Below are 15,366 nucleotides of genomic sequence, written 5' to 3' on the forward strand. Positions count from 1 at the left end.
CATACTTTATACATGTATTCAGATTCTAATAGTACATACTTAAAACACGTACTCACATTCTAATTGTACATACTTTATACATGTACTCACATTTTAATTGAACATACATTATGGACATACTCACATTCTAATTGTACATACTTTATACACATACTCACATTCTAATTGTACATACTTTAAAGATGTACTCACATTCTAATTGTACATATTTAATACACATACTCGCATTCCAATTCTACATAATATAGGCATGTCCTCACATTCTAATTGTACATACATTATACACGTACTCACATTCTAATTTTACACACTTTATAGATGCACTCACATTCTAATTGTACATACTTTATGCACGTATTCACATTATAATTGTACATACTTTATGCACGTATTCACATTCTAATTGTACATACTTTATACACGTACTCACATTCTCATTGCACATACTTTATACACATACTCACATTCTAATTGAACATACTTTATGCACGTATTCACATTCTAATAGTACATACTTTATGCACGTACTCACATTATAATTGTACATACTTTATACACGTACTCACATTCTAATTGTACATACTTTATACATGTACTCACATTCTCTTTGCACATACTTTATACACGTGCTCACATTCTAATTGTACATACTTTATACACGAACTCACATTCTAATTTTACATACTTTATACACCTACTCACATTCTAATTGTACATACTTCATACACGTACTCACATTCTAATTGCACATACTTTATTCACATACTCACATTCTAATTGTACATACTTTATACCTGTATTCACATTATAATTGTACATACTTTATAGACATACTCACATTCTATTTGCACATTCTTTACAGACGTACTCACATTCTAATTATACATACTTTATATACATGCTCACATTCTATCGGGCGTAGTGGCGTGCACCTGCAATCCGGCTACTCGGAGGCTTGGGTTGGAGGATCGCTTGAGGACGAGTGCTCTGCACTGGGCCACGCTATGAGAGGGTGTAGAGCAGCCCGGAGACATGGCGAAACGCAATCCTTTTCCCTGTGTCGTAAGAGGCGACTAGGTTTGCGTCAGGAAGGGCATCCAGCATCAAACCTCTGCCAACTCAGTATGTGGATCTTAACGGATGATCCGCTGTGGCGACCCCTAACGGGAGCAGTCGAAAGACCACCAACAACATACACCTACTCACATTCTAATTGCACATACTTTATACCTGTAATCACATTCTAATTGTACATACTTTATACCTGTCCTCATATTATAATTGTACAAACATTATTTTCTTTATAGAAGTACTCAGTTGAAAATAGATGACATGTTCTTCTCGCTACCACCAGGTGGCATTTGTGGCTTACTTCAGCACATTCTGCACAGACAAACAGACAAACAGACAATCTCAAATGGAGTACCCCCTCCTCTGTCAAGGATAACAAAAAGCTGTTTTACAAGCAGACACAATACACAGAACCTTATCTTTTGAACACATGAGAGATGTTCATCTAATTCTAAGACCTGAGATTATTTTCTGCTGCAAGTGGTACAGATGGAGTAATGTTGTACAAATTATCTTTATTGTATGAGATATGGATTTACTTTGAGGGACACTCCAACACAAATAAACTGAGGATGATTTAATGAACTTATCTTAAATAAAATTGACCAATCTTGATCCCTTCCCAATATGCCATCATCTTTGTGCATTGTTTCGATCAAATCAGTAGGTGAGTTGCATGCCATTAAAAGTAACAAACTCTACGTACGCCTTCCTCATTTAACAGGTGCATTCCCAAGGAGCAACAGTCAATCACCCAGCCCATCGTCCAGCACATCACCGAGCCTGTCGCCAACCACTTCGCCCCATCTACATCGCATGGGAACCGGAGGTGTTTTCAGCTGGACCATGAAAAGCTTCCTTGATCCGGTCAGTGAGGAGAAGGAGGGGATTGAGAAACTTTCAACCACAATGAACAACAATTGCAGCCAACAATGCATTGAATATTTATTTTGATTAGCACCACTTTAATCACCTAAAGGTTGTTGCTTCTCAACTTACCTGTATGTTTGCCCCATACTCTCTCGTTGCTCATCTCTCAAGGTACCTTGCTTGTAATTTTCCTTGTCTATCTTCTTCACAGGGGTCATCCATATCGATATATTACATATGCACAAGGGGAAAAAAAAATAAATGACTAAAAGAAGAGAAGGGAGGATATGAAGAGAGAGGGGGGAAGGGTAGTGGAGTGTGAGTGGATTGGAGAGTGAAGGGATAGGAAATTGGAGTAGAGGAGTAAAATCACACAATTATGGACCACATGTTGAAGGGACTTCTGCCATATTGACAACGTAATAAATAGATGGCCCTGTTTTTATTTATTTTTTTCTTCGTGTCTTTTCGATCCCCCCCCCCCCCCCCCCAGGTTCGTCAGGTCAGGTTCGATCTGTGACCTGCTACAGGTACCATGTAAACCTGTACTAACCTGTTCCATGGTCGGGTTGTCGGCGACTAAACCGTCTCCCCCACCAGGTTTTCTGGTGAGGAGGGTGTTTGGATATGGACACCCAGCAGGATTAAAAACAAAACCTGTCAAAGGGCGGAGGAGCTCCTTGTGAGCCAACGGCCATCCATATCTAGTGCCCAACTGTGTCTGCGGACATCCTCCTGCAGTTGGGTTACTTCTTATTAGGAGGTTGGTGGCAGGATTTGCACTCCAGCCACCGTAAAACGCTTCATTCCGCAAAACGCAAAAACGCAAAAAAATCTGAAAACCCACTCCGTGGGAGTACCTCCTGTGCAGCTTCCCTTCGCAGGGCAGCTCACCGGATGATGGGATTGGGGCAAAGCCTTCGGGACCCCCAATCTTTGATAGGAGGGAAACCACGGGGTAACATCCCTGGGTCAGATTGCGGGAGAGTGTGTCGGAGTGGTGCTGAGGTGTCGTCCACCAGACGGCGGTCTCCTTGGGTTAACCTGAGGCGGTCCCTTCGGGTGGGTGCCTGGAATGTCCTATCCCTAAGAGAGGATGATCACCTGTCTCTGTTATCATCTGAGCTCAAGCGTTTGGACATCGGGATTGCAGCTCTCTCTGAGGTTCGGAGACCGGATTGCGGCGAGATAATGGTGGGTGGTTACACCTACTATTGGTCTGGTCGCTCTGATGGTTACCATACCCAAGGAGTTGCTGTAGCTGTGTCCAATAAGCTGACCCCAATGATAATTGAGGTAACACCGGTCAACGAGCGTATTATGAGATTAAGGATTCGTCACTCCTTAGGTGTCATTTCCCTGGTCTCTATTTATGCTCCGACTGAGGCGAGTGATGTTACCGTGAAGGATGCATTCTACGCCACACTCGAGTCTGTGGTTGATCAGTGCCCCAGACGAGATACACTTCTAGTCTTGGGGGATTTCAATGCATCGACTGGAACTGATAGGGATGGTTATGAGGTGTGTGTTGGTCCCCATGGGTCAGGAACTATGAACCAGAATAGCACTAAGTTCCTTGACTTTGCAAGAAGTCATGGACTTAGGGTGGCTGGTTCATGGTTTCAGCGCCCGCAAGCTCATCGCTGGACTTGGTATTCCAACGCTGGCGGTGTGGCAAAGGAGATTGACCATGTCCTCATTGACGGTCGTTGGAGGATGATCCAGAACTGCAGGGTCTACCGGAGTGCTCAGTTCCTCAATACTGACCACAGGCTTGTTGTAGCAACTCTAAAGCTGCACCTTAAATCCTGGAGAATGGTACCATCCCAGCCTAGGCTGGATGTTGCCAAGCTCAGGGATGAGAGAGTAGCTGAGGAGTTTGCGAACAGGCTGAGTGGACACTTGGGGGTCTGGGTGCTTTGGGGGGTCCTGAAGAGTTGTGGAACACCTTCAAGACCACCGTCCTTGATGTTGCCGGTGGATGCCTTGGAGTTCACCGCAGGGCAAAGAAGAATTTTGTCTCTCAAGGGACACTGGATACCATTGACCAGAGTCGCAGGGCCAGGCTGAATGGCAGAGCTGAGCTGTTCAGGGAGCTGAGGCGTAAAACTGTACGTGCACTGAGGGTGGACAAGGAGGCCTATGTGCGAGGAATCTGTGAGGGGGTAGAGCATCACCTGTGGACAGGTGATTCTCGTCCCGCTTACAGGGGAATTCGCGCATTACGTTCATCCAAGCCCATCCCTCGGAGCACTGCAGTTCGAGCAGAGAGTGGTAGGCTCTTGACAGAGGAGTCTGAAGTGAAGGCCCGCTGGGCCGGTTACTTCGAGCGGTTGTACCAGGCTGATCCCCCAGCTGTCGAGTTGGACGTCAAGGGTGTTACAATCCCTGTTGCTGACCCTCGAATCAACTGTGGTCCACCATCGCTTGTGGAAACACGGGCTGCGGTGAACCAGTTGAAACGGGGCAAAGCTCCAGGGATCTGTGACATCCATGCCGAACTTCTCAAGGCTGGTGGAAATGCTGCACTCGCGTCGTTGCATGCAGTTTTGTGCTCTGCCTGGAACACAGGCATCTTTGGCAAGACGATAACCATCATCCCAACTGACTGGAAGAGGGGCCTTGTTGTCCCTCTCTGGAAAGGGAAGGGTGATCGCCAAGACTGCAACAACTACCGAGGGGTGACGCTGCTCTCAGTGCCGGGCAAGGTCTTTGCTCGGATAATTCTTGATAGGGTTCGCCACCATCTGCTTGAGCACCAGCGTCCAGAGCAGTCAGGCTTTACACCAAAGAGGTCAACGATTGACCGTATCCTTGCACTTCGTGTCCTCACCGAACGCAGACGAGAGTTTCGGCAGGGGCTGCTTGCAGCCTATGTTGATCTCTGTAAAGCGTTCGATTCAGTGAATCGGGATGTCCTCTGGAGGATTCTTGGTCTTCGTGGGGTGCCACCGAAACTGATCGATCTGATGTCTGAGCTCTACTCTGGTACTGAGAGTGCTGTGAAGTGTGGTGGTACCGCCTCTGACTCATTTCCAGTTGTTACTGGAGTTCGTCAGGGATGTGTACTTGCCCCCACACTTTTCAGCACTTGTATGGACTAGATTTTTGGGAGGATGTCGGAGAGATCAAGTTGCGGTGCATCGTTTGGCAATGTCAAGATCTCGGACCTTGATTTTGCAGATGATGCAGTCATCTTTGCGGAGACTTTAGACATCCTCTTGGGGGCCCTCGAGGTGCTGAATGAGGAGTCGGAGCCGTTGGGATTACGGATTTCTTGGGTCAAAACTAAGATCCAGGCTTTCGGTGACATCTTGGATGCTGCTGTCCTGTCTGTGTCTGTTTGTGGTGAGGATGTTGAGGTCGTGGATAGACTCACTTACCTTGGCAGTGATATGCATGTCTCCGCAGGTTGTGAGCCGGAGGTCAATAGACGTCTGGGTCGGGCCTGGGGAGTCATGGATTCACTGGATCATGGGGTGTGGCGCTGCCGGTACCTGTGCGGGAGGACGAAAGTCCGAGTCTTCAGGTCCTTGGTACTTCCAGTCTTGCTCTATGGGTGTGAGACTTGGACTTTGACCAAGGATCTGAGATGGAGACTTAATTCCTTTGGTACCAGGTCTCTTCGGAGAATCCTTGGCTATCGCTGGTCGGATTTTGTGTCCAACGAGCGGTTGCTGAGAGAGACTCGGATGAGATTTGTTACCTGCATAGTCCGTGAGCGTCAGCTGCGGCTGTATGGACATGTGGCTCGTTTTCCTGACGCTGATCCTGCTCACCAGATTCTCTCAGCGAGGGAGTCTCATGAGTGGAGGAGGCCAGTGGGCCGACCACGTGCCTCATGGTTGCAGCAGGTTGACCATCATCTCAAGGAGATGGGGATGGGCCTGGCATCTGCCTGGGGGATGGCCAGACGGAGGCCCCTGGAGTACCAGCGGAAAGTGGACGCAGCGACGCGCTGTTCTGGCACATGCTCCCATACCTGACCTGACCCCCCAGGCTTCATGCATCTGTTAATGGGTTACAAAAATAGTGTTTCCATCCAAGGAAAACCTCACAAAGCAAATTAAGAAATGTTCTTGCCTTTGTGTTCCCGTTCATTTCCTGTAACTTCCTGCTTAGATGCTCCTGTTCACCTGGACCATACATTCACTTCGACATGTCAGAAAACGAAGTCTGTGATCTTGCACACCTGTGGTCTTTCACTCTCATCATCAACATGCTTTGTCTTCTCTTTCCCCTTCGGGTGTTGAGCCTTCCAGAATGAAATCCTCACTACTACCGACCAATTTTGAGTTGTTTTTTTTTTTAAAACGGTAAAAGTTAGTAATTACAGTGAGCTTATAATGACCCTCCTCCTCCCCCCCCCCCAACCTCCCTCTCCCCAGCTACCCCAGCCCTATGCTGGGAATGATGGCAAGATGTAAATATCCCTTCAGAACATGGTAAATAACTCGGTAAATTACTGTATGCAGAGGATGTCCTATGTTTTCTTTTGTTTGTCGTTGTACAAATATAATGTGGTATTTGGCTCTTTGATGTGTGGTTGTGTGGTTGTGTGGTTGTGCTCTGCCACCCGTAGCACAGTTCGACAGGATCAGCAACGGAGCTACGTCACCGGATGCAATCGGACCCCAATGGCCACGTGAGAACGTCTGACGATAACCTCAATGTTGGGACCCCAGCTGATGAATCCCTGCATCACCATCAATATTTAGCAGATGATTCAAGGACTCAAGGTTTCACATTCAGGGACAAGTTGTTAGGTGAACGCACCGAAGCAGTACGAGTAGTTTTTGTTCCTTTGGTTATGCTCATTTAACATAGTGCGTATTCATTTTCGGTATGAATGAACGGCAACACAACTACGTCGTGTTCTTTTTTTTTTCCTGCAAGTAGTGTGCTTTTATGAGTCCCCTACCGGTTTTACTGGAGGGGACTATAGGTTTGCTCTCCATCTGTCCATCTGTCCATATGTCCGTACGTCCATCTCAACTGTGGGTTTTCAGACTGTTTTCCCCCATACCCCTCAACATATTCAACTTAAGGCCAAAAAAAAAAAATGTTGCATTGGCGTAACCCGCCCGACCCTAAAAATTCCGCCGACCCTACGTTTTTTTTTTGTTTTTTTGCTATCGAAAAATTTTGCCGACCCTATTTTATTGCTATTTTTGTTGTTTTGCTATCGTTTTCAAGTATCTTGTTGATTGCGATCGCGATCGCAAAAACCCGGAAGTGTTTCGGACAGAACCCGCCGACAAAAAGGGTGGTACTCGAGCCGGGGGAGATTTTGGGAGGGATTTATTAGGAAAAAAAAATAAAAAATAAAAAAAAAAGATCCCAACCGACCTACCCTATTTTTCAGTGACCCGTTACGCCAATGCAACATTTTTTTTTTGGCCTAAGCTTGGTGCATGGCTTTATTATGATGAGTCAAAGAAAAAGTTCTAGTTTCAGGGCGATTCATCAATTTTTCACAGCACATCACAGCACAAGGAGAGAAAGTTTAAGGAGAAGGATGGAAACAGGGTAATGGGGTTGGAGGAGCAGTTGTTGTTCTTGTTGTTGATTAGCCCAGGTCAGTACTGCTCGAGCGGGCCCGTGGCATGGAGATAGCCATCAACCTCGCGGGAGCGACCCCGAGATCTCTCACATGTAAAATGTTGTGCTCTTGCCTTTGTGGAGCCAGGACCACGCGGACTTACATATTATGTTTTATTGTTTGTGGGGTGGCCTGGCAGAAGTTGCAGGTGTAGTCAGTGGTATCGTCGAGTCTATGTTTGTGCTGTAAAAACTGTGGGTGTAAGTCCACAGCGGAGGCGTGAGAGGTGAACACGATCAGACCTGGGAAGTAATTTCTCTGCATTGTCGATGGGTTGGGGTTTAGTAGCCAGGATACTGGTTCGGCCCAGGTTATGGATTGTGTTGATGGTGTTGTGGGTATTGATGTGTTTGTTGTAGTTATCGTTGATCGGTGGTGAGATGTTTTGAAGGATCTCGTAGCGTCTTTGTGGTGTAGTCTTAATTTTGCCAAGTATGGTGGTCTGTCTGTCTGTCTGTTTGTCACACGATTTTTGTCCACAGATGTCATACGATCAAGCAATCATTGTGAATTTTTTTTTGTGAATGTCGGCGATTGACCAAGGACAGACAGCAATGCGTATTTTTGGTCAGGATCTGGATCTGAAATTTTTTTAAGTGACTCTTCACCATTGAGAGATATGATTAAACTCCATGTATAGCACGATATCTCAAAACGATGTTGATGGATTCGGATGAAACTTGATGGACACGTTGGTGTGTGACAATAATGAATGGATTCGATTTGAGTGAAGATCCGAATTCGGAATCGAGAATTCTTTAATTTCTAAGCTCGCCTGGACTTTGGTCTGGTGAGTTTATCCAGTCGAGCAGTGTCCGTAGGTGAATGAGTGAGTGAGTGAGTCTGTCCGTAAACACTTCAGTCATTATCGCTTGAACCAAACACAATTTTGATGAAACCTGGCCACAAGCGTTATATCTGATGCCTAGCGAAGGTGTTTTGCCCTCATCAAAATCTGCACTCATTAAGGGAGTCTACAGTGGGGGGTTGTGCCCCCCAAAATAGGTATTTGCTTTCTTCTCTGAAACTACACACGATTTTTCAATGAAACTTGACCACAACCTTTATTACCCATGATGTACTAAAGTTTGTTTTGACATTAAAAAAAAAATCAGGGTCTATGGGGGTCTGTGCAGGGAGGGGGGCAGGGGGGGTTGAGTGACTTGCTTCTGATCCAGGTGAGCTTCAGGATGCGTGGTCCTATTTTTTTAGATGATTCTTCACCATTGAGAGATTGGGCCAAAAACGATACAGCATGATATCTCAAAAGGTTGCGGATGGATTTGGACAAAACTTGGTGGACAAGTTGGATATGTGATGAGGAAGAATTGATTAGATTTTTGTGAAGATCAGAATCCGGATCCGGATAAAATAATGTTTTAATTTTTAAGTGATTCTTTACCAATGAGAGGATGCGGCCAAAAGCGATATATAGCATGATATTTCAAAAATTTAGGGATGAGTTGTGGCAAAACTTGCTGGATGAGTTGGTGAGGTGACAAGAACAAGTCAATTCACATTTGGTTCAGATCTGGATCCAGATCCGGCCTATCGGTGGGATCCGAATCATAAACTGTTTAGTCTGGTGGAGATGTGCGCTCCACCGAGTGCCGTTCTAGTTGATTTCTGTGTTTAGTGTTTGAATCATCTCTACTATGCCAAGTGCTTTACGTGTTGGTGTGTTGTGTTTTCGATCGTCTCATTGTTTGATGAGGTAGTTGGGGTTGTATTTTGTGATATTGCCCTTTGGAATGTGTTTGGGATGTGTGGTTATGATGATCACATTGAACTCTTTTGATGTGTATGTCAATGTTGGTGATGTTTGTGTTGAGTTGTTGGAATTGTTGTTCAGTATCATTTTTGAAATTTTCCTAAGTTGTTTTTCTTAATTGGTGAATATTTTGTTTTTGCTTGCGTTGAGGTGTATTAGCTGTGTTTATGGTGATTATGATAGGTAGTTGATCTTAAGGGAGTTGTTGAACTGTTCTCCACATGGTTGTGATGGGAACTGATGGAGAACAGAATGTTGTGTCTGGTGATGAGTGATTGTAACAACCTTGACATACAGTATGTGTATATATGTATACGAGGTCCGTCTAAAAAGTAACGGGACTGAGCCTGCTGTGTGCTCCGCTTACACAACTTGAATGAACGGGTTGCGTCACAGTCTTTCGCAACATTCCAGCATTATATACGATTGGTGATCGTTGACTGTGCTCATTGTGTGATTTTTTTACAGGTCGTGATTTCCACGTTGTCTAGTCTATGTTGTCGTGCTATGAGTCGTGAGCAGAGAGCCAATCTGAAGTTTCTTGCCAAGCTTGGCAAAACACCTTCCGAATCCTTTGCAATGCTGCAGCAAGCTAAGGGTAAGAAACGATGTCACGTACACATGTATTTGAATGGCACAAGAGGTTCCAAGAGGGAGGGGAGGAGGTTGAAGATGATCCGCGGTCTGGAAGACCTTCAACGAGCAGAACGGTGGACAACATCGAGTGTGGGAAGCAGATGGTGCGCGCAGGTCATCGACTCATGGTGCAGATGATCGCTGAGGAACTTTCCATCAACATGGACACTGTCTGGAGCATCATCACTGAAAATCTCGAAATGTGCAAGGTGTGCGCAAAGATGGTCCCCAAGCTGTTGTCCGAGGACCAGAAACAGCAAAGAGTCACTGTCTGTCAAGACATTATCAAGCGCCTTGTGGACGATCCAGACCTGCTCAGGAGAGTCATTACTGGTGAGGAATCATGGATATTCAAATACGATCCCGAGACCAAATGGCAGAGTCGTCAGTGGAAAAATCCAGCATCACCAAGACCAAAGAAAGCAAGGAAGTCGAAGTCGAAGTCGAAGGTCAAGGTGATGCTCATCGCGTTTTTTGACATCAAGGGCATTGTCCACTTCAAGTTTCTACCACAGGGCCAAACAGTGAATCAATACGTGTACAAGGAGATCCTCCGGCACCTCATGAGATCAGTCCAGGACAAGAGGAGGGATCTGTGGGAGAACAACGCCTGGGTGCTCCATCATGACAACGTCCCTGTTCACAGTGCCCTGAACATCCGACAGTTTCTGGTGGAGAGGAACGTGCCAACTCTGGAGCAACCCCATATTCGCCAGAGTTGGCCCCTTGTGGTTTTTTTCCTATTCCCCAAGCTCAAGGGTGTGATCAAGGGGACCCGATTTCCTGATGTGGAGGCCATCAAAAGGGCCGTGACGACAGAGCTCCGGAGGATTCCAGAAGAAGCCTTCTGGGGGTGCATTGAAGCATGGAAGAAGGGGATGGACAAGTGTGTGAGACTGGAGGGAAACTATTTTGAAGGGGACAAGCTGTGATTTCAATATATTTTTTGGAATAAAATTTCTGTGAAGCCAGTCCCGTTACTTTTTATACGGACCTCGTATTTACAAATATATATATATATATATATATATATATATATATATATATATATATATATATATATATATATATATATACATATACATATACATATATATATATATATATATATATATATATATATATATATATACATATATATATATATATATATATATATATATATATATATATATATATATATATATATATATATATATTTGCTTTTTTATTTTTTTGGTTTTTGGAAGACTAAGAAGGTGCCACCATCCAAAATAAATTTAAAACAAGAAAGAAATTTGAAACAACGGCTTGATGAACATGATAGAGCAATTAGGCTTGGAAAGGTGACCCAGTCAGCCATAACACGTCATTGCCTGCAATCTGGCCATAAATTTGATTTTCATGGACCCATGCCCGAGACACTACGTCCAACAAACGACACAGGTTGATTTTAGAAGACACTACGTCCAACAAACGACACAGGTTGATTTTAGAAGTGTGGCACGTGGAGAGCCAGGAGAGTGGTCTAACTGGGGAGAGGGTGGACATACCCACACAATTCACACCTCTGATGCAAACGGCAAAAACTGGATGGTGCAAACGGCTGGATAAGGTGAGCAACAAACACCAAATCTCAAACACCACATCCACATGTGCACAACACTCAACGATAACCTCAACACCCACACAACCCGACACCTCATCATGCTCAAAAACCAGCCGTGTTCATGCCCCGGAAGCACAAAAACAACAACGAACGCACACACGTACTCTCTCTCACACACACACACACACACACACACACACACACACACACACACACACACACACACACACACACACACACACACACACACACACACACACACACACACACACACACCACCAGATCACGTGAAAGTAAAAACAAAAAAGAGCAGAGCACCCCTTCAATGATGTGATTTTTGACATTTGTTTTTGCTTTTGCAAAATAAAATAAAAAAGCACTCCTCCATTTAACCTCGAGCACCAGTACATGACCGGAAATGAGCGGTCGAATGGAAATAAAAACCGGACACGTGCCGAGGCTCAGGGTCTATTACGCCTGATGAAGCCGGCTGTGAAGCTGGCGAAACGTTGCCTGAAACCGGGTCTGCTCTCGCTTTTTTGCTGAAATCAGCGGAGTCGATTTAGTTTTTTTTACTTTTGGTTGGAAGCACCTTCTTCTTCTTAAAAAAAAAAAAAATATATATATACACTGTATATGTATGTATGTATATACAGTATATCTGTATGTATGTATAATTTTAAGTATGAAAAATGAATGTAGTTGTGTGGCAAGAGTTTGGCCTCTGGTGCTTGGTTCGTGGTCGGTGTACCAGGCGGTGTTTTTGGTATTGAAGTCCCCTCCAATGATGGTGTTTGGGAAGGAGTAGTGGAGGTTCTCTTGTTGTGGTGAGTATTCGGTTGTTACAGTGGGGGTATTTCTGATGGTATACAAATGTTTGTTGTTCGTGTGTACTTTGTTACCCATCTTAATTTTAAAAGGTTGAAGTTTGAGCGTATTGTCGAGTGGTAGAAGTGCTTTTGTGTGCTGCATGATATCTGTTTGTCCAATAGGCTTGTGTATATACAGTATGTGATGAGTTGTCTGTGCGTATCGGTGAGTAGTTGGGAATGGTCTTTGTTTTGTTTTTCTCATGTGATCTGGTTTCTTGTTTCAAGGCTGTGTGAACGTTGTTTGTGAGAGTGAAGTGTTTAAGTTGCATGGCCTTGCTGATGAAGCCATCTGTGTTGCATTAGAGTTTAGTTTTGGGGTTGAGGTGCTTGGTTGTGTGCAGGTGTTGGTGGTGTATGGGGTGGAAGTGATGAGGGTAGTGGTAATGCATTTGGGACTTGCATATGTGTGTCGTCGCTTGGTTCTGAGTTTGGATTCAGCCGAAAGCTGCAGCCACAGACCCGTGTATATGTGTAGTCTGATAGTTTACTGAGAGCGGTACAGGCCAGATGGAACCATTCACCACACCTCATGCAGCAGAACCCTTTCTGGGTTGGGTGGAGAGGTGATAGGGCAGTTGGACAGCAGGACCAGAATAGAGCCAGTAACAAACTAGAAGGGCACTCGATAGAGCACACAACTCCATCACGTAATGCATGATCCATGAGAACATATCTGGCCCAATACATTTTTGAGATATCGTGCCGTATATCGTTTTTGAGGCCAAATCTCTCAATGGTGAAGAATCACTTTTAAAATTAAATAATTCTCGTATCCAGATCCCGATTCGGATCTTCACCAAAATCGAATCAATTCGTCCTTGCCACACACCCAACCTGTCCACCAAGTTTCATCCAGATCCGTCCAAACTTTTTGAGATATCCTGTACACAGACAAACAGATAGACAGACAAGCTGGTAGGCTACATGGGTGGTCGCTACATAATTGCATACTAGTGATACAGTTTTTGACGGATCGGGCTGAAATTTTTTGACAAAGAGGTTGATTATAGTGCGCATAAAAGCTCGGAAGCCGATTTTTGATTTTCGAAAAAATAATTTTTTTAGGATTTTTCAAAAATTTCAAAGTCCCGTTGTGAGGCAACGGTGGCGTCCATAGCAACGGTGCTCAAAAACATACAACTCGATCGTGGTATGAACCTACCAGTCAAGTTTCATCAAAATCGGTTGACTCCTCTGGCCTCCAGAACTGTCCATTACATACAAACATACAGACAGATGGAAAACCTGAGAATAACGGTGGTCTAGCGACCACCCAACAGATAGAGAGGGGTGAAAACATCACCTCCTTCACCTTCGGTGGCAGAGGTAACTAAGGCCACCAACTTGCCAATGTTGAGCAAGAAGCAGACCCCTGATGTTAGATTCTCATGACACGGAGCGCCTTAGATTCCAAGGTCTCAAAGGTGGGCAAGATGGGAAGTGGCAGCAACATTCCACAGTGGGGAGCTATATTCCCTGATAATCCAGATAAAGGCTTTGCACAATGCACACTGTTATTGCTGGTCCTGTGGAGATTCCATTATTTTCCCCCATTGGACTTGGTCAGAAAAGGGGGTTTATGGATTTGGTCTCGAGTTTCACGTGCGCGTGTGCGTCCGCAACCATATCTCTGACAGGTTTTGGCTGATTTTATTTACACTTAGCACAAAGCACAAAGAAAACACATGATGGAATACATCTGCATGTCATTATTTTTTCGACATGAGATGCAAGATGGCCGACTGGCTGCCATTTTAGTTGTAAAAAAAAAAAAATCCAGTTTCAAACATGTCCTCAACCGTTTCTCGGACAAGCACTTATCAATCTTGTTCAAACCTGGCCCACAGACAAGGAATGATGGCTTACATTAGCAAGTCACTTTTTTGGAGATCATATCCAAGATGGCCGACTGGCAGCCATTTTGTTATTTAAACGTGTCCCAAATCATTTCTCCGACACATATGGTCCAATTTTGTTCAAACTTGGCAGGAACACAATACATGATGGCATACATGTGCCCCTCACTTTATTTTGAAATCTGATAAAATATGGCCGACTGGGAGACGAACAGCCATTTTCGTTGTCCATAAATATCAGCTTGCCCTTTAACTCTATACAGCAAAATGACTAAAAATACGGGGGCTCTGACATGTTATGTCGTTTTTTTTTACTTATTATTATTATTATTATTATTATTATTATTATTATTATTATTGTTGTTTATAGTACATCGTTTTGTTCAAACGTTTCATTGCAGAATGAACTTTCCTCTTTTTGCCTTTGACTTTTTTCTTTTCCCATGAAATGGTAACTGATCGTAATTTTTCCCATATGAAAATATACTTAATATTCTTTTATTCGTCTTTCTCCATACCCCATTGACTGTATTTTAAAAGGTGGATCATCGAGTGAAGACATGCAGAGCAAGTGTGCAGGAACACTTTCTACAAAGACCGGTTTTGCGATCCAGCCTCACACATCCATTGCAGCCCGTGAGGCTTTTGTCAAACACAAACATGTGGACTGTACAGTCTCATTTGGGGGGAGGCACCAGAAAGTGAGGTCTGCTGTGCAACCCGCAGGTTCGGAGAGCCCCGACTCCATCCAAAGTCCCCTGTCACATCATCGCCACATTGTTTCTAATGAGGTTGACGCAGACGATGAAAACAACGACAGCATTCCTAGTCCTCTACGTGACGCCATAACAGGTGCAATTCACAAGCTGAAAGGATTTTCACCACGTCTGCAGCACAAATCTCTCCCGGCTTCCCCACGATCCTCATCACAGGCACACACCTCCCTGGCAGAGACTGGAGTTGTTGCGGCAACATCATCAGTGCAAGTGGGCAATGGTGGCCATGAGAGTGATACCCGCTGCTTCATGAGGAGTGATTCACCAACACCACTGCTTCTTGGTAAACCAATTGCTGCTAGTCAACTAAACCAGCCCATGTGA

The 15,366-nt window shown here is 44.5% G+C and overlaps 1 protein-coding gene across 4 annotated transcripts in view; it reads left to right on the forward strand.

The window, feature by feature from the left end:
- Positions 1-15,366, forward strand: part of LOC147016170 (uncharacterized) — an 89,885-nt gene that overhangs the window by 40,900 nt on the left and 33,619 nt on the right. For all 4 annotated transcript variants that reach the window (XM_085848933.1, XM_085848934.1, XM_085848935.1 and 1 more), the window contains 3 exons: positions 1,796-1,938; positions 6,524-6,707; positions 14,807-15,325. In XM_085848933.1, the coding sequence (XP_085705059.1) occupies positions 1,796-1,938; positions 6,524-6,707; positions 14,807-15,325 (846 nt within the window). The remainder of the gene's footprint in view (positions 1-1,795; positions 1,939-6,523; positions 6,708-14,806; positions 15,326-15,366) is intronic.

Source organism: Eptatretus burgeri, chromosome 12 (genome assembly GCF_056783735.1).
Source record: "Eptatretus burgeri isolate ZD-2024b chromosome 12, Ebu_testis_v1, whole genome shotgun sequence".
In the NCBI taxonomy this organism is placed as follows: Eukaryota; Metazoa; Chordata; class Myxini; order Myxiniformes; family Myxinidae; genus Eptatretus; species Eptatretus burgeri.